Below are 25,278 nucleotides of genomic sequence, written 5' to 3'. Positions count from 1 at the left end.
TATACTTAAAGCCAAAAATTACAGATGTTTTTGAAATCTAGTTCTGATAATTTTAACAATTGCTATTCAAAGTGCCATTGTATACTTTTTTGTTTTGTTTTGTGATTCAGGGTCTCATGTAGCACAGGTTTGCTTTGAACTTGCTGACTGCCTCCTTATCCCAGGTGCTGGGGTCACAGGCATGTGTTGCTATGCCGATATTTTAAGTGTTTTTTTTTTTTTTTTTCTTTCCTGAGTTTGGAACACAACCTTATAAGTGCCAGACAAATATTCTACCACTGAGCTACAACGAAATCCGATGGGGAAGACCTGTAGATGTGTGGGGTGGGGGTGTTCTGTCCTTTGTACCTGTCTTACTGCCCCTGGAGTGCGACTCTGAGCTAGCGTACTTGACTAGCATTCTCCGAGCTTAGGAGTTAATGCTTGAACCACAAATGGGAGGAAGGACCAGGAGCTTGCTTCTGTCTGTCTTTAATGTCCAGCTTTGTAAAAGCTGGGGGAATAGGAAGAAAATAGAGAAAGAGAGAAGACAGACTCCCTTGCACAGTGTGAGCAATGCCTCTCCTGAGAGGCAAGCTACCTCGTATGTTTACTCTTTACATGTCCAGGCTAGCCTTAACATGGGGCAGTCCTTAACTTCAGCCACCTAACTGCTGGGGTTACAGATAAGCTGGACTTCATTCTAGGCTAAAATCTTTTTTCTTTTGCAGAGGGTTGAATGTAAATCCTCATAAATGCTAGTCAAAAAAAGAAAGAAAGAAAATACTCTACCACTGTCCCTAAGCTGGCCTTGAACGTGTGGTTTTCCTACCTTAGCCTCCTGAGTAGTTAGGACTTTAGGCCAGCACCACCAGGTCTGATTTTAAAATTTCCATTTCTCAGTCTTGTTAAGTGACATTGATGACACCCTATAGCACTTACTGCACAGTGTATGCTGGCTGCAGTGTGCGAACGCTGGCTGGCCTGTGACTATACTGAGGCCTTGCCTGAAAAAAGAGAACTGTGTCGACTTTCTCCATGGGTCCTGGGGTTCCTGGTGTTTTCTCCAGTTTAAAGCAATGATTACTTCGATTTTAAATTTGATTGTCTAACAGCTTGTGTGCATGCGTGCACAACCAAATACTTAGGCAGATGAAAGTCCTGCTGTCTGTGCCATCTGAGCTGGAGCATAGCCCTGGCCGTGGGCAGTTGTCCCTTGGACCTGCAGTGCAGCTCTAATGCACTCTTAACAAGCACAGCTGGCGTTCGCACTCTGCATACATAATATTTTGAAGTTTGGGTTGCACACTTCATGCCTGGACTTTGTACTTGTAGATGAGGACGGCAACAACCAGTGGCCTGAAGGTTTGAAGTTCCTCTTTGATTCGGTCAGCTCACAAAACATGGGACTTCGGGAAGCTGCCCTTCACATATTCTGGTATATAAGTCTGTTCTAATGTTTTGACGATTTTAATGTCATTTACACTTAAGATTGTTTTAGCCCAGCAGCTTTGAGTTAAAATAATTTAAGTTTTGTATTTGTTTTAGAAACAAGTTTGAAAAAAGAAACGGTTGCTCATTTCCCACTTGACATTTTTGTGTGTGTTTCTCACAATTCTGGAATTTTCCCAGTCATTTATGTGAACACAGGGCCAACTATAACTTTAGGAAAGGCACTTTAGTGATGATATCTTGAAGATAGGAATGCTATGGGAAATAATTTCTGGGTCTTTTGGGGTCATGCTTTATAATTGAACAAGGTTCTCTGTATTTAAGAATAATGATTGAGCTTGACATTCAGTGACCATTAACTGTTACATGCTTGCCTACTTTGCATAAAATACATACACTGTTTTTTTTTTTGTTTTTTTTTTGTGTTTTTTTTTTTTTTGTTTGTTTGTTTGTTTTTTGAGACAGGGTTTCTCTGTATTGCTTTGGAGCCTGTCCTGGAACTTGCTTTGTAGACCAGGTTGGACTTGAACTCACAGAGATCCGCCTACCTCTGCTTCCTGGGTGCTGGGATTAAAGGTTCCTGCCACCAACACCTGGTGTGGGCGCACTCTTAAGGGCTCAGGAAAATGCTTTAATCAGGTTTAGTCTAGACTTTGCAAAGGTGTGATACAGATTTTAAAGACCCCCCCCCCAATCCTTTTTAGGAACTTCCCTGGAATTTTTGGGAACCAACAACAGCACTATTTGGATGTCATCAAACGGATGTTAGTTCAGTGTATGCAAGATCAAGAACATCCTTCGGTAAAGAATTTCCCTTCCACTGATGTTACCATGTTCTTCAGGTCTAACCTGTGGCCTGAGTTAATGAAGCAAAGGGCTAGTTTCTCTTTCAGGGGTCGGTTTTCTCTTCCCACTTGTGTGCGGGGCCGGGCCGGGCCGGGCCGGGCCGGGCCGGGCCGGGCGTCAGGTGTGCGCTACAAGCACTGTTGGCCTCTGAGCCTTCTTCCCACCGCCACCCCACCCCGATGTTACTTTTATGCCTTAAGATGTAAGTGCTGGACTCACTGAAGGGTCAGCGTGAGTCTGCCAAAGTGTTCTCACATGTCACCCTGTGCCCCTCCCTTTTAGATCCGGACATTGTCTGCCAGGGCCACAGCCGCCTTTATACTTGCCAACGAGCATAATGTTGCTCTGTTCAAACACTTTGCAGACTTGCTACCTGGATTCTTACAGGTAAGGAAGCCCCTCCAACAGGCAGTCGGACCTCGTGTTGGTTTCCAAGAGATTATATTTTCATCAGTTGCTGCTTGATTTTCAGTCAGGGTTTATTGCCTGGAAGCGCTGGTGTTAGCAACATAGTCACGAGCATGGAGCTGTGTGCCCACAGAGCCTGTGTTTACTGCCCTGGACAGGCTCTAACATGGCCATCCGAAGACAGAAGGGGAAATGCATTGTGTCCTTCCCCTCTGGAGTCCCAGGGATAGAACTCAGATTGCCAGTCTTGGCTGCGGGCCCCTTTACCTGCTGAGCCATTTCCCTGACCCTTTGAAGGGATTTTTGAGACAGTCTATCTAGTTTTGCTCAAACTCAGAATCCTTTTGAGTGCTGTTGAGAGACTGGGAGAACATTTTTGTTGATTGCTCTTCAGGGTTTTTAATGATTTTGTTTTTGAGGGAAGATCCAAAGTAGCCTGTATTTGCCTCTAATTTGGTAAGTAGTCAAGGATTGACTTTGAACTTCTGATCCTCCTCCTGACTCCATCTCCCAGTTCCAGGATTTTCCATCAGTTTTCTGAGGTGTTGAGAATGGAACACAGGGCTTCCTGAATACTCGTCGAGCTACATCTCCAGCCCTAGAAGGCTTCATTAGTCCTTAACAGTCAGAAAATGTTTGTGTTGCAGAAGTAGCGTAAGCGTTTATTAAGTTACCAAATAGCATATCAGGTTTATATCCCCTTGTACAAGGAGAAACTGAGGCGAAAAGAACTTTTTCCAAGATCACTGTCCTAAGAAGTGAGAGAATCAACAGGACTGCAGAGTGCTTGTTGACGTTTATGATTAGCTTGCGTTATTAACTCCCAGTGACAAGTGAATCTTCTAAGGCAGCCTCCTGCCTTAGTCACATTGGTTTGGGTACTGTAGTGATTATCAGTCTTATCTAACACCAAACACCTGTATTTTGGAAAATGCAATGCAATGCCTTTCCACAAGCAAGTGCTTAGGCACAACGACCCTAGACGACTATCAGAGAAAACCGTCTGTGATCGGTGCACATAGCTAAGACTGGACAGATAGAGTGCTGATACATCAAGCCCTACTTTGTTTTTACTGTTGGTAAGATTTCCTGGCATGGGGCCTGGGCAGGGGGCTCAGCCGGTAAGTGCTTGCTGTGTAAGCTTGAGGACCCGTGTGTGGTTCCCTGCACCACAGTGGCAGACAAGGTGGAGCTCTGGTGCACTGGACAGCCAGCTGGTGTAACCCAAAGGCAAGCTACTAGTGTAGTAAGAAATGCTGTCTTCCAAGTGAGAGTGGGAAGTGATTCAGAAGATGTCCCACGATGGCGTCTGGCCTCCATGGGTGTGAGTGAGAGTGTATGGACCGCTCCAAGCAGACACCAAAGTCCTTACTTTAGAGTGCTGATAGTTTGCTGTGACCTTGTGTACTCTGATGTCCTTGATATCGTGTGTGTTGCTTCTAATACCTAGCAGGAGGCGAATGCTGTGTAAACTGTTGTACACTTTAGGGAAAAGTGCTAAGAAGGCTGTATGTGTGCTGGCCCACTTCTGCACCTCAGGCCGGGGAGGCAGAGGCAGTAGGAGCTCTGAGCTCAGGCCAACCAGAGTCACACAGTGAGACCTTGACTCAAAAAAATTTGCATGTTGACTACATTCAGTTTCCTCCTCTATTTTTGGTCATAAATGGCTCAACCTGTGGATACAACTAAAGCTAAACATAAGTTGCTAGGTTCTAGGCTCAGATCATGTGATTTCCCATTTTTAGAAGGAGCTGGTATTTGTGATCATGGCAGATCCATGATGAGAAAATGTTGTGATTCCCTCATAAGCCTGTGAGTCCCAGAGGCAGTGTCTCTGTCCTCGAATTTTGTTGACCTTCGTCACGCACGGCAAGGAAGACTATCTCCTAGGAGAAATGACATTCTGAATTGGGATTTGGAGAAACTGAAGGTTCCAACGTGACGAAAGTTACTAACAGGATTTAGTGACCTTCCTTCTCAGACATTATAGCAGATAGAAACACACATTTGAATCCCAAAGTGACCAAACTTGGGCCAATGACAAACGGTAGTGTTGGTGACAAACGGTAGTGTTGGTGACAAACGGTAGTGTTGGGTACTGTCTTCTTATATTGTACACACATGCCACGCATGTGCAGATCATAGTTTATGAGGTTGCTTCTCACCTTCAGGTTATCAGACCTGTCAGCGGACATCTTCACCCACTGAAACATATTCCTGGCGTGGGCACTTTAACTCACCGTAGAAACTAGCTTCTGTTGTGTCTGTGAAAAAGATGGGTTGAGGAAAGGACAGACCAGTGTTTCTGTCTGGTCTCAACAAAGAATCACACAGCAAGCTTCAGCTTTTCTGTGGTTTTGTATTTTCACTGGTTTTCCCTTTCCCTTAGCTTGCCGTAGATCCTTATGATTGCGGTGTGATGTCTCAGTACGCGCACACACTATTAGTCTTTAGATCGGAGCAGTTGGCAAACTCTCTGGTTATTTATTATTTTGTATTAGGAACACTGAACAATCTTTCCTGCTAGCTGTTTTGAAGTTAGTTGTCAACCACGGTTCCCTGCCGTACTGTGGAGCACTGACTTGTCCAGTGATACACACTGTGCCCATTAGCCCTCGCTGTTACTGTTGCTGGAGTGGCCGTCTCGCCTCTGGCTATGTGGTAACTCCACATTGTAGTTGTTGTGTAGGCTCCAGTAAGTGTGCAGTGCAGATGTCCCTTCACACTGCCTTTGTTTAGGGCAGGGGTGTTGTTACACTTGAGGACACCCTGAGATGTCATTCCTCAAGCACAGTTCACCCGTAGTTTGTTGGTTTTGGAAGATACAATCTGTTGTGGCTGTGGCTGGTTTTGAACTCTTGATCCTCTGTGCTGGGAATCACATACTGATGGTTACTTTCATTAGATAGGTATTTGTCCAGTAATAGGATGGCTAGATTATAGTGGTCGTGCTTGCGTTTTGAAAAACCTCCATACCGTTTTTCATGGTGGCTCTAGTGGCTTATAGTCTCCACAGGTCCTAACCAGTGTTTTGTTGTTGTTAAGCCATTTTCACAGTCAAGATGCTGTTTCATGTGGTTTTGGTTTGCTTTTCCCGTGACTTAAGTCTGCTTTGTGTGTGTCTAACACTACTCAAAAGGAGGGTGTTCATTTGATTCCAGTGGAACGCTTGTTTTTGCCTAATTCATTGGTGCTTCTGAGAACTGTTAATGAGGCACCATATCACAAGGTAGGTCTTGAGCACACACCATTTGTTTTCTGGTTTATCGTTTGCAGGCAGTCAATGACTCATGCTACCAGAATGATGATTCGGTCCTAAAATCTCTAGTTGAGATTGCGGATACTGTTCCAAAGTATTTGCGGCCTCACTTAGAAGCAACTCTACAGCTAAGTCTAAAGGCAAGTTAAATCACTCTCAGTAAATGTTGTGTTTGGGTCGAGCAATCTTCTAAACTACTGAATGTGTCCAAATTTGTCTTTGTAGTTGTGCGGAGACGCTAACCTCAATAATATGCAGCGTCAGCTTGCCCTCGAAGTGATTGTGACCCTCTCTGAGACTGCAGCTGCTATGTTAAGAAAGCACACCAATATTGTTGCACAGACTAGTAAGTCAAGACTTTTTTTTCCTGGTTTTTTGAGACAGGGTTTCTCAGTATTGCTTTAGAGGCTGTACTGGAACTTGCTCTGTAGACCAGCCTGGACTGGAACTCAGAGATCCCCCTGCCTCTGCCTCCCCAGTACAGGGACTAAACTCGTGCACTGCCAACACCCGGTCCAAGTCAAAACTCTTAATGCTTTTGTAATGGGGAAAAAATGTTGAGTAAACTTGCTATAGGGTCTGGGTTTCTCAGATTTTTTCAGAATATGAGTATGTGTTAAGAGCGGGGTAAATCTGAGGAGTATGTCTCCACAGTCAGTATTTCTGTTGACAGTTCCAGACAAAGCATGACAGGCTTTGTTAGGTAAGATTAGAACTGTCACTAACTACGAGAACACTAAGAGCGATTAGAGGCATGTAAGTAGAACTGGCAGAGAACTGTTAAAGACTGAACAGTTCTCACGTCAGCATCAGCACCAGTCCTACTTCAGGCAGGACTATCATAGCCGGTGCCACCCGTGATTAACACAGTCCGCTCATGAGCAGTGCCTCAGACATGGGATACAAGGGCGTGAGACCTGTGCGTGGGACCCGCGGTCTGGCTGGAAATATGTTGTCTTAAAACCAAAAAGACAACATGACATCGATGAAATAAGTTCAATCTTACGTGAATTCTTGACTTTAGTTCCTCAGATGTTGGCAATGATGGTTGACCTAGAAGAAGATGAGGACTGGGCAAATGCTGATGAGCTAGAAGATGATGACTTTGACAGGTAACCATATACCAACCAAACCCTGGGCTGGAGGAAGCCTGTCTGACAGAGGACAGCCGGGTCGGGTGAGACTCGGGGCTTAGGGCCCAGGCCCAGCTCTTCCCTCACCGTGGTGTATCTGTAAACAAAGTTAAAATTAGCCTTTCTGTATCATATAGATACTTTCATATTGGTAGAATTCACATTTTTAATGAATGTTCCTAAAACTTTTACTTGGGAAGTAAGTAGAAGTACAAAAAAAAAAAAAAAAAAAAAAAGCCATGGCAAAAAGAAGTGTTTATATTATTCTGGGATTGTCTTCAAGAAGTAAGTTTAAGACTGTGTGTGTGTGTGTTTTGTAAAAGCAGAGCTCACTTAGAATAGCTTAAGCAAAATGCCCCAGGAATCACCCACTTCCCCTTATAATAATCACTTCCCATTTCGTAGTGATGCAGGGGTAACCAGATTTGTGCACTAGATCCCAAAATGGGAAGGGGGAGCTGAGAGGCCTGTCCACGGTCACACAGCTGTTTTCTTGTTCTTTCTAGGCATTGCCTTTTCTCTAAAAAGCATTAAAATTATTTCCCTAAAAGACCAGTCTTCAGGATAAGCTGCCAGGTTAACAACTGCATAAGCGCACATCTGACTTAAGAGATAAGAGCTCTGCTTTACTTTCCCTATTGAGCTTCTGTGACATGTTGCTACTTGTCTTCTACCTGCTCTGTGAATAGCACATAGATTTAGTTGATTAAAAAAAAAAATTAAGTTCTTACTTGTCAAGACAGGGTTTCTCTGTGTAGTTCTGGCTGTCCTGGAACTCACTCTGTAGACCAGGCTGGCCTCAAACTCACAGAAGCTCCTGCTTCTGTCTCCTGGGATTAAAGGCAGACACCACCGAATTGCTTTTTCTGAAAATGATGAGGTTTTCTTAGCTGTCTGTGTTTATGTGTGCAGGCCTTTTCTTTGGGGCGACTACCCAGCTTGTTTCTGGCCAGCTCTTTTAACTGAAACTGACTGTTTTCCTTTGCCTACCTCTCGCCTGGGTGTTTTTATCATTTCCTTTGTGTATCAGCTCTCACTGCATCTCGGGTCTGCTGACTGGTGGTTGCCTGACCTGTGACCCCAGGGATCTCCCTCATTCTCTCCCTTGTCCATCTGCTTTGAGCTAAATTCCTCCTATTCTCTGCCTGCCAGCCTCACCTGTTGGCTGTTCAGCTCTTTGTTAGACCAATCAGGTGCCTTAGGCAGGCAAGGTGAAACAGTGTAACACATCTTTACATAATTGAACACATGCAGCACAGACAAATCAAATGATAATCCTCAACACGGTTCGCGGGTGCATGGTTGTGTACACATGTGAGTGCATGCACACATGGGTGCGGATGTATGTGAATGCATATGTGCAGACTCCTAAAAATGTGGTGTCCCAGTGTTAGCATGGGGAGCTTGAGGGAGGAGCATCCCTCTGGTCCTATAGGGGATGTGTAGCCTGGGAACACCCTGCTACCTCATCTCAAATGCAGTTGAGCTCACAGTGATGGCTCCTGCTGATTCTCTGATCCTGTTCAGTTGTTTGCTGTCTGCCCCAGGTGAGCTGAAAGTATTTCTAGAAAGAGAGATAAACATGGGTTTTGTTACGAGCAGTTTTTTTTCCCCTGCCGGCCTGGTCCAACTGCCGCACCAGCCCCAAATAACACAGAGGTGCTGTATTAGATGTAAAGCCGTTGGCCTGTTATTAGCATTTCTTATTATCTAGCTCTGTCTTAAATATTAACCCATTTCTATTAATATGTTTCCACATGGTCTTATCTTACCGGAGAGAGGGGCTGGAATTCTGCTCTCCCTGTCCTACATCTTGAATCTCCTACTTCCTCCCTCTTCCTAGTGTCTTAGTCCCGCCTATCTTGCTTTCCCGTTGGCCAACAGTGCTTTATTCATTAACCAATAAGAGAAACATTTATAAAATGACATGTCCCATCATCTCCTTTTTTCTGTCTAAAATAAAAAGGGTTTTAATCTTAACATAATAAAATATATCACACAACAGTTATCAAATAAGAACCATAGTTAACAATGTTCAGTCCATTAACATTTAGCAAGATTTAAAGAAAATATTCCACCATCTATCGTATCTTTGTGAGTCTAAAGTCTTATATGTAATTTATCTTTAATTCTAACTAAGAAAAACTATAAACATAACTATCTGTCTTCAACTCCATCAAAGACCACAGAAGGATAATATGTAAACTCTAGAAATGACAGAGACATCTCACTGCCTGGTCAGTCACCCAAAGTTGTTCTGTAACATTCCATCTTCTGCCCATAGGCCATAGTGTGTCTGGGAGATGTCAGTCTATAAATATGTTTCTCTTATTGGTTAATGAATAAAGCACTGTTGGCCAATAGGAAAGCAAGATAGGTGGGACTAGGAGACAAGGAGGATTTGAGGAAGTAGGGAGGAGTCAGCATGTAGAGACTGGAGAGAACAGAGTTCCGGGAACTCTCTCCGGTAAGATGAGACCACATGGAAATATTTACATTAATGGAAATGGGTTAATATTTAAGACAGAGCTAGCCAATAAGAAACTAGTAACAGGCCAACAGCTTTATATCTATCTAATACAGCGTCTCTGTGTGTTATTTGGGGCTGGCGCAGCTGTGGGACCAGGCCGGCAGAAAAACTGCTTGTAACACATGGGGCTTCCTCAGTAGTTGCTTTTATTTAACCCTTAAAAAGTAAGACCCAGACTGCAGGACAAAGGCCCTGTAGGCGCTGGCGGTGTCGGTCGGCCGTGCAGCTCCTCCTCGCGCACAGTGCCTAGCACCCATCCCTGACTTAGTGCACAGACTTTGTGTGTCTACCTGGGTTTTGCCTTCTGCTTAAAAGGGATTTTGGCTCACAACTTTGCAAAGACTGAATTCTCAGCTCTGGTCTAATAACATGTTTAGAAATAACTGCCTCTGTACTTTTTTTCTTGTTCCACTCTGAACACATGACCCTGTTGTGTGTTCAGCAATGCAGTTGCTGGTGAGAGCGCATTGGACCGCATGGCCTGTGGACTTGGCGGGAAGCTTGTTCTGCCAATGATCAAGGAACACATTATGCAAATGCTTCAAAACCGTAAGCTACCCGCTCTTCCCATAGTTCAGTAGTGACGCGCCATGTAATGCTTAAGCTCTGACAAATGTTGAGACTGTTTAATCTGCTTGTTTATAGAGTGCTTAACCTGATTATCCTCTCCCAGTGAATTCTATTCAGTCTGAAGCTAAAGAATATCTCTTCAGGAACCCGAACGCTCGCATGCCCCCGTGGTCCTGGCACTAGGGAGCCTGTTAGGAAGCTCATAAGTTCAAAGCCAGATTAGACCATACAGCAAGACACTGTCTCAGTAAAGCTTTACCTCAATCAATTCTGGAGATGAACGATAAACCCTTAAACAAACAGACAAACTTAAAGCCCCCTACTCCAGTCATCTGCGCAATGATGTCGTCCTCTGGCTCTCCACAATCCTATACTCCGTTAAGCTCGTGTTTGTGCACATGTATATACATACATGTGCACTTGCGAATACATGCTCTTAAATCGTCTACCTTTTCCCTCTGGGCTTTCATCTTCCTCCCTTCTGCATACTCACTCTCCTCTATGGCTGGGTGACTGGCCTCTGCTGTCCTCTCCTTGTTCTCTTCCCGCCTTTCTTCTGTTCTCTCTGCCTGCCAGCCCCGCCTGTCCTTGCTCCTGCCTCGATATTGGCCAATCAGCTCTTTATTAGGACCACCAGGTGTTTTAGACAGGTGTGGTAACACAGCTTTACAGAAAACAAACGCAGCATGAACAAAAGTCAGGCACCTTAAATGCATCTACCGCTGGTTGGAGCTCAACTGATCAGGCCTGGCACCTTTGACCCACTCAGTCACGTTGCTGGCTCCAACTCCATAAACTGTTTTATTTGTTTATATATATATATACACACACACACATTTGGAGATAGGGCCTCTGCTGTGAAAATAACCCTGTGTTGCCTAGAATTCAGATCTGCTGCCGGAAATCTAGCATGAACGGAGTGTACCACCACACCCGACCACACTATCACAATATATTTAACCTATAGGGGTTGCTAGGATGACTAAATTTAACTTTTCAGTTTTTATTGTGAAAAAGTGAATCCCGAAAACATTAAAAAACTGTGCAAGTTGAATATGGTAGTATAGTCATTATATTATTCATGGAAATAAATGCGTGTGTTTGAGTTAGGCTCTCACTGTATACTCTTAGCAAGCCTAGATCTTTCCAGTAGACCAGGTTAGCTAACTCCTCGATGTTAGAAGTAAAGGACTGACCACCAAGCATTGTTAAAAATACTGTCACTGAAAAAGAATGAACTGCAGGAATTAACTGCATGTGTATGAATGTTTTTAGATGCTTGAGGTGAGTTCTCATGGTCTTCAGCATCTTTGGTCTCTGGAATGTTGTGTTATGGAAATAGTTTTTACCCAGTAAAATCCCTTGAGAAAGGACTTTGGGATTCTTGGGCACTGAGCCATCTTACTATTACTTAACTATAATCTTATGCATTTATGTGTAGCTTACTTTGTTTTGTAAAGAGTTTGGAGCTACATAGCCTGCATTGTTACAGTGTAATGAACATGAATATGTAGTGCAACAGTACTGGGGTTCAAACTTCAAGCTGAAGATCAGGAAAGCAGGGCAGCAGGGCTAGCTCTTACTCAGACCAAAGCTCAGGCTGCTGCTGCCTCCTCAGCGTGGCTGGGAGCCCTGAGACTTCAGTGTCTTCCTGTCCTCAGCGTGGCTGGAGAATGCATGCATGCCTGAGACCCTGTTCCTGTCTCAGATTGTCCCTAATGAGACTGGCCTCATTCAGAATCGCAGAGCTATAGGAAGGAGGTTATTTTTGGAGGGGAGGGGGGTTTGAGATTTGAGACAGGGTTTCTTTGTGTTTCTCTGTGTAGTCCTAGCAGTCCTGGAACTCTCTCTAGACCAGGCTGACCTCAAACTCAGAGATCCTAATTCATTTCTTCTCAAGTGCTGGGATCAAAGGTGTGCGCCACCCCATCATAGAAAGATTTTTAATATTATTTTTCAAGTAAGAATAAATTTTAGACGTGCGTGTACTAAAATTAGTATAAGAATGAGTATCCAATCACTGTTCTTGTGTTTGTCACAGCTGACTGGAAGTACCGGCATGCAGGATTAATGGCCTTATCCGCCATTGGTGAGGGATGCCACCAGCAGATGGAAGGGATTCTAAATGAGATTGTAAATTTTGTCTTGCTTTTCCTACAGGATCCTGTAAGTACCGATAAATATTTTACGGTCATTGCCTTAGTTTCATATGGAGTTTGTTGCCATTACTAACAGAAGGAAACATGTTCTAGCACCCAAGAGTCCGTTATGCAGCCTGCAATGCTGTGGGTCAGATGGCTACAGATTTTGCACCTGGTTTTCAAAAGAAATTTCATGAGAAGGTGATTGCAGCGCTGCTTCAAACCATGGAAGACCAGGGCAACCAAAGGGTGCAGGCCCACGCAGCAGCTGCTCTCATCAACTTCACTGAAGACTGCCCCAAGGCCCTGCTCATTCCGTACCTGGACAACTTGGTGAAGCACCTGCATTCCATCATGGTCCTCAAGCTTCAGGAGGTGAGTCCCAGGATGGGTAAGTCAGACCTGAGATGGTGCGCCTTCCAGCAAGGTCAGGGTTAGGAAGACAGGCCAGGCTGTTGTCCGTGAGAGAGAGGCGTTGGCACCTGTTAAAGTGGTCAGTGTGTGGTTTGCTGGGGAGGGGAGGCGCAGAGAGAAAGAAAATGTCCCCTAACCGGAGGCGAACATTTGGAAAACTGTGCCCTTCTTTATGATTTTGTTTTTGAGTCAGTGAACATTAACTCCAGGATGGCCTCAAGTTTGCTTCTGTGGCCAAATGATAACCTTGAGTTTCTTATCTTCCTGTGCCCACCCCACCCCCAATTTCTGGGTTTATAGGCGTTTGCCCCTGCCCCACGGTGGCAGACTGCTGTAGAGATGGCTACAGTTTCTGCTGCAGGGCGCAGCACGCTGCTGACACCGGACTGTGGGAGGTGTGCAGGAACACTTGACAATGTTGCACTGCTTGAGAATAGTCATGCAGGCACAGGCTTGTAAGTGCCAGCACTCGGGAGACTGGAGCAAAAAGTCACAAGTTCAAGGCCAACTTTGACCCTGATCCAGAGAAAGATGAACACTAGCACAGAAAAGAAAGGACGGGAACTCACTGTCACACCGCCTCACAAGTTTCTACAACTCAATTCTTGCACTTAGTTTGGACCACAAGTGACAAACCCATCGTAGACAGCAGTGAGCACAGTGCTGGTGACAGGTCAGAGAGCAAGGATGGGCAGAGAATGAATGATTGCCTTAGAACCCTTAACCAGGCAGTGTAAATCAAAGGCCCAAGCATTCAGTGTCAGATTACAGCAGACAAATACACAGTGGAAATGTTTTTACTTTCTGAAGAAAGATGAAGTCGTTGAAGATGAACAAGCTGTTGCTAAAACCCTAACAAATAGATCCAGCATGGCTTTGTAAGTGGGTTTGGATGGAGAAACTGACCCTGAAGAGACTCTCCCTTGTCAGTCCCCACAGGTCCCGTGTAGGGGAGGGGGGTTAATAAATGAGGCTGGGGAGTTGGTTACAACTCTGTGGGAAGAGGGTAGTGTCCAGAGGCGTTGGGAGCCGAGGAGAAAGGCTGTTTTGCCACTGAGAAGAGAAATGAAGGGACTCTAGAGACTGGCCACTTTTTCAAAGAAGGCTGTAGACAGGGTGAGCCCTACTGGTTAGCCCTCCCGTGCAAGCACAGGGCCGCTGTTTTCTTCAAGAAAGAGAAGTGCAGAGGAGGACAGTTCCTAGAGGGGTCACCCCAGTGAGGGTTGGCTCACAGGTAACGGAGTGGGCCTGCTAACTGACATCACAGCTCTAGGAAGGAGGACGGGCTCAAGTCAGCGTGGCTACACCGAGACTTGGTGCAGCCTGAGCTGCTATCCCCAGGTAGGGCTGGTGTAGTGTGCCTCAGAAGCGCTTTTTCTCAGTGACACAGTGTAGGGCAGCATGAGCTAGGGTAGCTAAATGGGTGTTCTTTCTGTCTGAGATAGAGCAGGGCTGTGTACGCCTGCCTTCTGCACGGGAGGAGCAGTTGAGAAGTTAATTCCTTAGTTACTGAAATGATTGTTCATGTCTCCCCTCCAGCTGATTCAGAAAGGCACCAAGTTAGTTTTGGAACAAGTTGTGACATCCATTGCATCAGTTGCGGATACTGCAGAAGAAAAATTTGTCCCCTACTATGACTTATTTATGCCTTCACTGAAGCACATTGTTGAGAACGCAGTCCAGAAGGAGCTGAGGCTTCTGAGGGGCAAGACCATCGAGTGCATCAGCCTCATCGGTCTGGCCGTGGGCAAGGAGAAGGTCGGTGGGCTGTGCTGTCAGACTCGCTCTCTGTAGCTTGGACCCAGGGCCTTGACTGCTGCATTGTCTTTCTTTCTTATGTTTGTTTTCTTTACCTTCCCTTCACACACTCTGTCTTATACAGAGATACACAATTGCCTGTCTTTTTCATTGTTACTATGTTAGGAATTTTCGTTTGTTTGTTTTCTCTGTAGCCTTGGCTGTCCTGATCTCTGTAGACCAGCCTGGCCTCAGACTCACAAATCCGCCTGCCTCTGCCTCTGCCTCCCGAGTGCTGGGACTAAAGGTGTGCGCCACCACCCGGCCTCTTGGTCCCCTTCCCCTTCCACCATGCAGCCTGTGTCATGAAGGTTATATGGAGTTCATGCCCATGTGGTTTGTTTTACGTAAGCACGTGCTTAGACACAAGCCAGCTGTCATGAGACGTGGGCTGTGTGCATTTACCCTTCCCCAAAACAGGAAGCTGTGCTTCTCCTCAGCATCGTGAATGCCGCCGTGACAGGCACGCGCTGCTATTATTATTCAACCAAACCTGTTTGTGTCTCATGCTCTGCATGTCTGGCTTAAACTAGTTTTGAAACACTGCCTGATTGATTATGGTGGAGATTGCCAAAACTAGTCAAAAGGAAATCATACAAAATCTTCATATCCATAAAGCAAAGCTTTCTCCCTTGATCTGAACTAAATTCTACTTCTCTTAAGATACATTATGTGTAAACTAAATTATAATGCCATTAGGAATGTCTCCCTTCTTTTACCTTCTATTTGAAAGTGTGTTTTCTTAGAGCATTATGCTGGTTAGACAATGCAGATAAGAATTTTTTGCTTGATCCGAAAGGAAGGTAGAAATTTCAATAGAAATAAGAGTTGTAATGTTTATATTTGTTGGGAGGGTACAGAGCACAGCGTGCATGTGGAGGTCAGGTGCATAGCTTTTGGGACTCAATGCTCTCCTTCCATCATGTGGATGCTGAGGATTGGACTCGGGTTGTAAAGCTTAGCTGCAAACTCCTTTACCTATTGAGCCATCTTGCTGGCCCTGGATACAGGTTTGATTTGGCTTTAGGGTATGGGGGGGGGCAATGGCTATTATTTTGCTGTTTTATTATTACAGAAGCAGCCACATTGCGTAGCATGAATACATGATCTCAGGCATGCATTAGTGATGTGGATTTCTTCTTTCCCACAATTCTAGTTCATGCAGGATGCATCCGATGTGATGCAGCTATTGTTGAAGACCCAGACGGACTTCAATGACATGGAGGATGATGACCCTCAGGTGAGCATTCTTCCGGGCGTGCCTGATGCAGTGCTGTTTGCTTGTTTGCCTGTACGTATGCGTGTGCACCTTGTGCATGCCTATTGTTAGGAACCACATATGGGTGCTGGGAACGAAGCCCGGATCTTCTACAAGAACAGCAAGTGCTCTTAACCACCGTGCCCTATACCCAGCCCAAACGGTCAGTTTTAAAGTGAGTGACAGCTTCCCGCAGAGGCTCTTACTTTAACCTCTGGCCCTGAAGACGTTGTCACAGGCTGTTGTTCTGGGGCCAGGCTTTCTCTTGTCTCGGCTTTGTGCTTTCTGGAACAGAGCCTTCAGACTTGTGCTGTAGGTTTCTCCTGCAGGCTTAGGCTCACTTCTCTGTTGGGTGTCTCTTGGCCATTTGCCACTGACTTGTTCCCCTTGCTGAAAGCGACGGGAGCCCAGCGCTGTCAGCCCCGAGTGCACACGTAAATAGTAAATGCATTTGTCTTTGTAGACAGACAGGGGTCTGTAAGGAGCTGTGAAGACGCTGGGAAGGACAGTTAGTATTCGCCTCATATCAGAAATGTAGGGTAGCATATAGAAAACAGCCACAGAGCGTTTGTGGAGTAGATGGGCTTTATAATTAAAAATACTCAGACAGTCAGTTCATTTTAGCCCCAGGCAGAATAGAATGCCTGTTATCAAGAAAACAAATGGAAACATGCTAGCCTATATTAACTTAGAGGATATGAGGAATGAGGGGCCCTTATTCACCGATTTTGGGAATGTTAATTAATTGGTACAGTCACTATGGAAAAACCCTGTCTTGAAGCGCCATCACCTTTAATCCCAGCATTTGGGAGGCAGGGGCCAGAGTAGTTCACATAAAGGGTTCCAGGACCCTGTCTTAAGGGGAGGGGAGGGGAGGGAAGGGGGAAAAACCTAAAAATAGTGCGACCGTATGCCGTGTGGCCTACCTGTACAACTCCTGAACACACCCAAAGGACTGGACACCCTTCCACAGGTAATGTGTGCGCCATGTTTGTCACGTCTCTCACCGGTAGCAAAGGCAAATAGAACACGTAGATATGAGAGCAAGGGGCGTGTGCAGCTCAGCCCGCGCTGAGTTATGAATAAACGCCCTTCTCAGGAGAGGGTGGCGTGAAGAGTGGAGAGGGGACCCTGGCGGTAGAGTACAGGCCGGAAGGGAAGGGAAGGGAAGGGCCAATCGGAAGGAAGCGTGAAGATTCTGTGATGAAGCCCATTGCTCTGTCTGCTGATATTAGACCTGGGGTGGGGTGTTGGGTGTCAGTAGATCCTATGCCAGCCAGGCAGTATGTTTTTCCTCCACAGAGGAGAAATTGCAGCTGCTTCATAGGGAAAAAGTAGGAAAGCCTCCCCTGCCAGCTCTCCCATAGTGGAGTTCACAGGTGCCTGAGTGCTGATTTGGAACATGAGTGACACTGGGGTTATGTGTGAACTTGTCCATGAATCCATGTTTCTTCAAGATAAGAAAATGATCTGTTTTACCCATTGCCTTATGGCCTGTTTGAAATTTCCCCCCAGATCTCTTACATGATCTCAGCATGGGCAAGAATGTGCAAAATCCTTGGGAAAGAGTTCCAGCAGTACCTTCCCGTGGTCATGGGGCCGCTGATGAAGACTGCTTCAATTAAGCCTGAAGTAGCCCTCCTCGACACCCAGGACATGGAGAATATGAGTGACGATGATGGTTGGGAGTTTGTGAACCTCGGAGACCAGCAAAGTTTTGGTATTAAAACTGCAGGACTGGAAGAAAAGTCAACTGCTTGCCAGATGTTGGTATGATACTGTAGTTGTTACTAAGCTCCCAGATGTTGGTATGATACTGTAGTTGTTACTAAGCTCCCAGATGTTGGTATGACACTGTAGTTGTTACTAAGCTCCCAGATGTTGGTATGACACTGTAGTTGTTACTAAGCTCCCAGATGTTGGTATGACACTGTAGTTCTGGGTCATTGGTCTTGCACAGCCAGCACTGTCACCAGAGTCGGCACCAGCCTGTGTTGTATGACTCTCAGATCATTTGTGGTAGAGGGTTAGGGGGATAAAGGAATTTGTGGGTGTTGTCTATTTTGGGCACATGTGTAGTAGGTGGCTAAAATACTGTTGGAATAAATGTAGAAATGTGCATGTGGCATTAAAGAAAAGCTAAAGTAGTCTGGTTTCAGAGACTCGGTCTTACCTTTTTGAAACCCTGTAACATAGATGTCGGCTTCTTCTCTTTCAGGTTTGCTATGCTAAGGAACTAAAGGAAGGTTTTGTGGAATACACTGAACAGGTTGTCAAACTGATGGTGCCGCTGCTGAAATTCTATTTCCATGATGATATCCTTCAACGGTTGAGTAGGAAGCGTCTGGCGTAGTGAAGCTGGTGCTGGTTAGCTGAGCTGTGCAGCACTTGGCTGTGTGTTCTTGGCTCTCCATCAAACAGCGGCATGGAAGGCATGCTGTCTGTGACCTTGCTAAGACTTGTGCAGCCTGATGCTTTATGAAGAAATGTCAGTGCTTCTTGGGCGCCCACTGTCCTTTTGAGTGGGACTTCTTTCTACAGCACTAAAGTGGGTAACACCTCTAAGGGACATCCTAGTAAATGAGCAGTTAGTTTTCATCCCCAAGTCCCTGAGGGTGCTTTGCCTATTTGCGCATCTGTGTGCTGCACGTGTGCATTACCCAGAGGAGGCCAGAAGGTGGCATCGGATCCCCTAGAACAGGAGTTAGCAGATGGTTGTGAGCCACCATGTAGGTGCTGAGGATCAAACCTGAGTGTCCTGGAAGCCAGTGCTCTAGCTGAATGAATGTGTACACATATGTATGCTGGCCGTGGAGGTCAGGAGAACACATTAGATTCTCCTGGAATTGGAGTTAGGAATGGTTATGAACCACCGTCCACTGCAAAAGCGACAAATACTTTTTATCAGCTGAGCCATTTCTCTAGCTCCTAGCTTCTGGAGTTACTCTTAGGAGGTTACAGAAGTTTTTATAAGTGATAACGGATAGGGAAGAACCACGTAGTTCTCCAGTGAAAACCAGGAAGTTCTTCCTTAGTAGTTTCCTTAGCAAAGTCGTAGGTTCCGTTGCATGTGCTACATACAGAGTGGAACACTGAGAGACCCTTCACTGTTAGCAGACGCAACTGCTGTGCACTGAGACCCTTCCTTCACTGTTAGCAGACGCAACTGCTGTGCACTGAGACCCTCCCTTCACTGTTAGCAGACGCAACTGCTGTGCACTGAGACCCTTCCTTCACTGTTAGCAGACGTTACTGCTGTCTGTGCACTGAGACCCTTCCTTCACTGTTAGCAGACGCAACTGCTGTGCACTGAGACCCTTCCTTCACTGTTAGCAGACGTAACTGCTGTGCAGTGGAGACAGGTTAGGAAGCCTTGGCTGTTTTTTACCTGCTTTAGTGACCCAGGCATTCATCTTATGAGCAGGGCTTGCCCACATTCTCCTACTAAGTGGAGTGCTGCAGTACTGGTGAGGTCCCTTGGTGGTGCATTTCCTTAACCATAAAACGCGTCCGAGTGGCGGCAGCAGAGTCCATGCCTCTCCTGCTGGAGTGTGCGAGAGTCCGGGGTCCCGAGTATCTCACACAGATGTGGCACTTTATGTGTGATGCTCTCATCAAGGCGATTGGCACGGAACCTGATTCAGATGTCCTCTCGGAAATAATGCACTCTTTTGCAAAGGTGAATTTTTCTCTGAATATTTCCCTCCTGCTTTATAAGGTGTGTTTGTTTAATTCCTGTAACTGCCCCCTAATTTACAGGACTTTCCCATATATTAAATCGTTTTTGCTGAAAAGGTTGAGATTTTTTTGTTCTGAAGTTGTGCTGTTTTTGTTGGTTGGGAAGTAAGCTTGAGAAATAGTGAAATCACACTGGAAGGTTATTACAGGTGGGAGGAGAAAGAAGAGTTAGTTACAAAGGGGTCCTCAGTCGCTCTTGGAAAGCCGTAGGCCATTGCGTTCCCAGGGTCACACAAGGAAATCTGCTGTTTCTAACTGCAGACCGTAACACCATTTATGTCTAGGTCTCCTGAGCTCCCCTCTTCCCCTTGATCTGTTGGAGGGTGTGTCGGGAGGTGGCAGTGTCTGCTCTGGGGTTGGCTCTGGGCCTGGCACATTGGGGTAATGACTCGTGATCATTCTCACGCCTTGGGTGTTTTCCTCACCCTCAGTGCATAGAAGTCATGGGAGATGGGTGCCTTAACAGTGAGCACTTTGAGGAACTGGGAGGCATACTGAAGGCCAAGCTTGAGGAGCACTTCAAAAACCAAGAGCTGCGGCAAGGTAAGCTTTCAGTGCTCTTCATCCCTGAACAGAGACCTTGGCCCTTTGATGTGATGATTGAAAAACATTTGTTTGGGTGTGTTTTAGTTAAAAGACAAGATGAAGACTATGATGAGCAGGTTGAGGAGTCACTGCAGGATGAGGTAAATTACTCCTTTTAGAACTTGAATTACTTGACTGACCATTTGCTCCCTCGGTATTTTGAAATGCTTGGGCTTCTAGTCCATCCTACCTGTTCTGGTAGAGTCAATTGCCCTGGGCAGAAGAATGTGGCATTTGGCAGACCGTCTTCTCAAGTGAACTGGTCATTGGTTTTTTTGTGTTACTTTTTTTTTCCTACCAGTGTCTCACACACCCAATGCCATGGTTTACCTAATATGTGTTATTCACAACCACCATTTGTGTTTAATGGGGTTTTTCCATGTTCGGTGGTTGTCCAAGGTGATGACCGTCAGAGGCAGTTGTTGCTAAGGCTTGATGCGCTATAGGCAAACATTCTGCACCTGGGTCGATATCCCTGGCCCTCTGACTTAGGAAGGAGGATTTTTATTTCAGACGGTTGCCTAGATTGCAGGTGCACTTGGGATCTTCCTTAGCCTCCCAGTGTTTGGGGTCACCAGCCTGCCGGCAGCACCGTGTATACCAGTCATTTCATGGGCAGAGCCAGCATCTGAGATGTGTGGCCCTTCTGGTGGGCTCTGCCTGTGTGTGTGCATGCACTCGCACAATCCTGCAGTGCTTAGGCCTGCATTGCCAGTCTCCCATGCCCCCCACCATCCCACTGGAAATAAGCACAGGAAGTTCCAAGGCAGCTACAAGGAACACAGCGCTTGCCATCCTCTGTGCCTCCTTTTCCGTGATGGAGGGTTTAGTGTCAAACCTTAGAGTCACTTCAGCCTCAGGTTCTCAGCAGAGTCTTTGTAGGACAAATGATTTTATAGGTTGTTACTATTGATTCTCAAGAATATAGTTTCTAACTAACCCATGTGGCTGTGTGTTGTGTTTCTCTTTTAGGATGATAATGATGTTTATATTCTGACTAAAGTGTCAGATATTTTACACTCAATTTTCAGTAGCTACAAAGAAAAGGTGTTGCCGTGGTTTGAGCAGCTGCTTCCATTAATTGTCAACCTGATTGTAAGTATTCACCACCTAAGAGCTGTTTCAATAGTTAACAATGTCTTTCTTACACTTGTTAAAAATGGGCCTCCAAGGTGGAATTTTCATCATACTTTTATAATTGTCCAGCTTGGTACGTTGCCCTGTATGTTTCCTATGTCTTCTCAAGAAACAGAGTGGTCATTTCTGTGTAGTCAGCACATTTTGGAGCAATTTGAGGTTAACAAAGTAAACACAGGTAGATTTCGCACCCCTCTGCTCCCTTGAATTAACCTCTACAGTCAAAAAGTAAGGCGTAGAATTCAGACTGCACGAGCCTGGCAAGCACTCAGCTTCCGGGCTCGGTTTCCTTCCTTCTGCTTTCTATGCACGCGTGCACGCGCGCGTGCACACACAACACGCACAAACACATAATCACTGTGTTACTATGATTTGAGATACAGTCTTGCTGAGTAGCTCAGACTGATGTGGAATTGAAATATTCCTGTTTCATCTTCAGTAGTTGGGGCTACAGGCTTTTGCCGCGGGACCCAGGTGAGGGAGTCGCTGCCTCCTGTACCCCCTCCCTGGATGTTTGTTTGTTTGTTTGTTTGGGCATCTCTGCCTCCAGCAGTATGTGGTCCATATTGTGGGGGTCTATAACAAGTCACACAAGTCCTGTACTGTGAAGTTACTTATGTTTCTGTTTCCTGTGTTGGGTTGGGTTCATTCTGTAAGCAGATAGTCCATAATGAATGGTTTACATTTTCTGTACCAGCACTTGTTCTTAAGGGGGAATCTCTTTTATAGTGTCCACACCGACCGTGGCCAGACAGACAGTGGGGATTGTGTATCTTCGATGACATCATAGAACACTGTAGTCCATCCTCATTTAAGTATGCAGAATATTTCTTAAGGCCAATGCTCCAGTATGTGTGTGACAACAGCCCAGAAGTCCGGCAGGCTGCGGCATATGGCCTTGGTGTCATGGCACAGTATGGTGGCGATAACTACCGCCCTTTCTGTACAGGTACTTACGTTCTGCTTTGTACATTTCACTCGAGACAGCCTTTTAACCCACAGCAGTAAGCATCCTCCTCCGATTTCTGCACTGCTCTCCCACCCGTCCACCCCGTCATGGTTTCAATTCCTTATTTTATTCCCACCTCCCCTACCCATAGCACAAACTGGTACGTAACCTCGGAGATGGGGTGACAGCGGAGGAGCCTGAGCATGTCTCCTTCCTTAGCCTCTGGAGAGTAGGGGTCGGCAGTGCCAAAGCATAAGGCCTTGGGTGTGGGCAGTAAATATGAAGGTTGCAGGTGTGCGGGCTCTCGTTTCCAGCTCTGAAGCTCCGGTCCGTGCTAGGGTCCCTTCCATCACATACTGTTCTGACGGAGGCGCCAAGAGCGTAGCTTCCTTTCACTCAACAGTTAGTGACTGGGCCAAAGGTAGAAACATTTATGTCCACCTGCGTCAAGGAGGGGTCTCGCTGACCTGCTTTAATGTGTCTATTTTAGAAGCGCTCCCACTGCTTGTAAGAGTCATTCAGTCTGCAGACTCTAAGACCAAAGAAAATGTCAATGCCACAGAGAACTGCATCTCTGCAGTGGGGAAAATCATGAAGTTCAAGCCTGACTGTGTAAACGTTGAAGAAGTCTTACCACACTGGTTGTCTTGGCTCCCGCTACACGAAGATAAAGAAGAAGCTGTCCAGACCTTCAGTTATCTGTGCGACCTGATTGAAAGGTACACAAGCCCGGCTTTTCTTTCCTTGTCACAGAAAGCCGTGGGGATGGACCTCACTCGTGTGGCCGGGGGTGGGCTGTGTATATTTGCACTGATGCCTGCCTGCCTATAAGGCACGTTAACCCTGCCTCTTCAGCCCTTGGGATTCTATGTGGAATCATATTAGCAGTTATTGCTTCAAAAGAGTTGCCATCAGCTGTTGTGTTGTGTGCTGTGTTTGGTATGGATCAAGGCAGTCAGTGGTCGCCAGGTATTAAAGCACAGACTGGAATCTCAGCACTGGGGAGGTTAAGGGGGCCACGGCCAGCCTTGCCTACATAGCAAGGTCGTGTCTTGAGGAGATGAGGGTAACAGAATCTGGCTGAGGGCGCACTAGGCAGCCATTGTGATCTGGCGGGCTGTGATGACACTCATTCAGTTTTGTGCCTGGGTGTTTAAGCTTCAGCAACAGTGGCTTTAGACATGGTAGCATCAAAACAGTCTCTTGGTGTCTGTCTTGCTCTACAGATTGTCACCATGACTTTGATCTTAGCTTTCACCACGTAGTTTGTTCTTTCATAAATCCCATAGAATTCCTGGAATTTTATAGGATATTCCTTCAAGCTTGCTTGCTTCAGATTGGTAAATACTGTGTATGTCCCTGCTGAGGTTCTCCTGAGGAATGTGACAGTCACCCTGAGGCCACACTCTTCTGTATCTGAAACAGCAGTCCTCGGGCTATTTGAGCTGTCCTGGGAGTGGCTGCTGTCAGTGGCTTCCATTCAAACCACTACCGAGTTTCTTTCCATTAAGGCTGGCTGAAGTGTATCCCTAGTTTACCCTTGAAACACCCAAGCAGCCTTTGACACTCTGGTGCATCACAGGTTATTCTTGGTAATGCCAATGTTTGTGGGACCAGTGGCCAGGCAGGCCCAGGAGTCTCACATGTGCTGGCAAATGCTACATGGTTGAGCCCTGTTTTTATTCCTGGCAACAGGGTCACACTGAGTTGCCCAAGCTGACCTTGAGTCCTCCTCCCGCAGCCTCCTATCGCCTGGGTTCACAGGCCTGAGACGACGAGACTGACTGTCCAGACACTCAGTTGTTGTTAGCTTAGGTTTTGGCAAGTGCAAATTGTTTCTGTGCAAAGCATTTAGTTCTCTCGTTCAGCCCTAAAAGAGAATTCTGGAAAAGGAGCGGAGTGTTTCTCCTGAGGTAGTAGGACAGGACTGCAGGTCTGCTGAGTCAAGCCAGCTGGCTTTCCCAGTGGCCCATAAGGAAGCTGTAGTGTGCAAAAGAGCACAGCCCTCCTACACATTTTATTCATGAAAGTGTTTGCTTCTCTTTTGTCAGTAATCACCCAATTGTTCTTGGCCCAAACAATACCAATCTACCCAAAATATTCAGTATAATTGCGGAAGGAGAAATGCATGAGGCCATTAAACATGAAGACCCCTGTGCCAAACGCCTGGCCAGTGTAGTTCGCCAAGTACAGGTAAGCTGGTAAAGGACAGCCAAGCCAATCGTGGTGCCGGGGCTCTGCTGGCTTTTACTCTGCATTAGGAACTAACATATAACGAGCTGCGGAAATTGTTTTTAAATCAGGGCTCTGAAGTTGGCTATTAATGGGATCTGCCATTTGTTCCCACTGTCAGAGGCAATGCCCTCATGTTCAACTTGAGCCTAGTAATTAGCAGTTGGTCATTATTTTCAGAGTATCTGAAGCAAAAAAGATGCGGTTTAATAGAGTTGTCAAAGCCAAATAAAAATGTAAATGACTTGCTTTGACTTCATGTAATAATATGTAGGTTGCTTAACGGGGCCAGCTGATGGGATAGTTTTATTGATTTAGAAGCAAACAAAGTTTTCTGTAAATGTGAAATTTGGAGAAATAAACAGATTTCTTGGTTTTACAAATCATCAGATTAAGCTACATTACTAGAATACAGGAAGTGGTCGCTGTCTAACTGTGTGCCATTTCCCCCTAGACTTCTGGAGGCTTGTGGACTGAATGCATAGCACAGCTCAGTCCGGAGCAGCAGGCAGCCATACAAGAGCTCCTGAATTCTGCCTGATGGACGGCCTTAATACCACCTGCCAGAAAACTAACTCCAAATAAACGTTTACCCTTTTGTTTAGGTTTCTTTGTTTTGTTTTTGAGCAAGAAAGCAGTAGTGTTGTGTGTAGGTCATTCTTCCGGAGCCACACGCAGGAAAAGCAGCCCTGTGTGCAGAGTGCACTGCGTGGATCTCTCACCCACCCACCGAGGAGGCCCTGTAAGCCCCGTGGTAACACTGCAGAGTATTTTTCTATTCCTGTGTCCTACTGTGTGAAGGGAAAGAGGAAGCGATTGCTTTTTCTCTGTAGACCTACATGGCTTTCAG

The 25,278-nt window shown here is 45.9% G+C and overlaps 1 protein-coding gene across 1 annotated transcript in view; it reads left to right on the top strand.

Moving 5' to 3' along the window:
• The window catches only part of Ipo5 (importin 5), a 42,696-nt gene extending 17,664 nt beyond the window's left edge, over positions 1-25,032 (top strand). Inside the window, exons 6-26 of the mRNA XM_051195211.1 lie at positions 1,315-1,417; positions 2,136-2,232; positions 2,560-2,664; positions 5,962-6,084; positions 6,170-6,290; positions 6,969-7,056; positions 10,050-10,156; positions 12,219-12,343; positions 12,430-12,693; positions 14,272-14,490; positions 15,686-15,769; positions 17,303-17,557; positions 18,006-18,102; positions 19,294-19,466; positions 19,957-20,068; positions 20,156-20,211; positions 21,083-21,205; positions 21,977-22,196; positions 22,687-22,915; positions 24,248-24,389; positions 24,883-25,032. Of these exons, the coding sequence (XP_051051168.1) occupies positions 1,315-1,417; positions 2,136-2,232; positions 2,560-2,664; positions 5,962-6,084; positions 6,170-6,290; positions 6,969-7,056; positions 10,050-10,156; positions 12,219-12,343; positions 12,430-12,693; positions 14,272-14,490; positions 15,686-15,769; positions 17,303-17,557; positions 18,006-18,102; positions 19,294-19,466; positions 19,957-20,068; positions 20,156-20,211; positions 21,083-21,205; positions 21,977-22,196; positions 22,687-22,915; positions 24,248-24,389; positions 24,883-24,969 (2,930 nt within the window). The 3' untranslated portion in view covers positions 24,970-25,032. The remainder of the gene's footprint in view (positions 1-1,314; positions 1,418-2,135; positions 2,233-2,559; positions 2,665-5,961; positions 6,085-6,169; positions 6,291-6,968; positions 7,057-10,049; positions 10,157-12,218; positions 12,344-12,429; positions 12,694-14,271; positions 14,491-15,685; positions 15,770-17,302; positions 17,558-18,005; positions 18,103-19,293; positions 19,467-19,956; positions 20,069-20,155; positions 20,212-21,082; positions 21,206-21,976; positions 22,197-22,686; positions 22,916-24,247; positions 24,390-24,882) is intronic.
• Positions 25,033-25,278: the final 246 nt, after the last annotated feature.

The sequence above is a fragment of the Phodopus roborovskii genome, unplaced genomic scaffold (genome assembly GCF_943737965.1).
Source record: "Phodopus roborovskii unplaced genomic scaffold, PHOROB, whole genome shotgun sequence".
Lineage (NCBI taxonomy): Eukaryota > Metazoa > Chordata > Mammalia > Rodentia > Cricetidae > Phodopus > Phodopus roborovskii.
The sequence above is the reverse complement of the archived record's forward strand: the minus strand, read 5'-3'. Positions and strand labels throughout refer to the sequence as shown.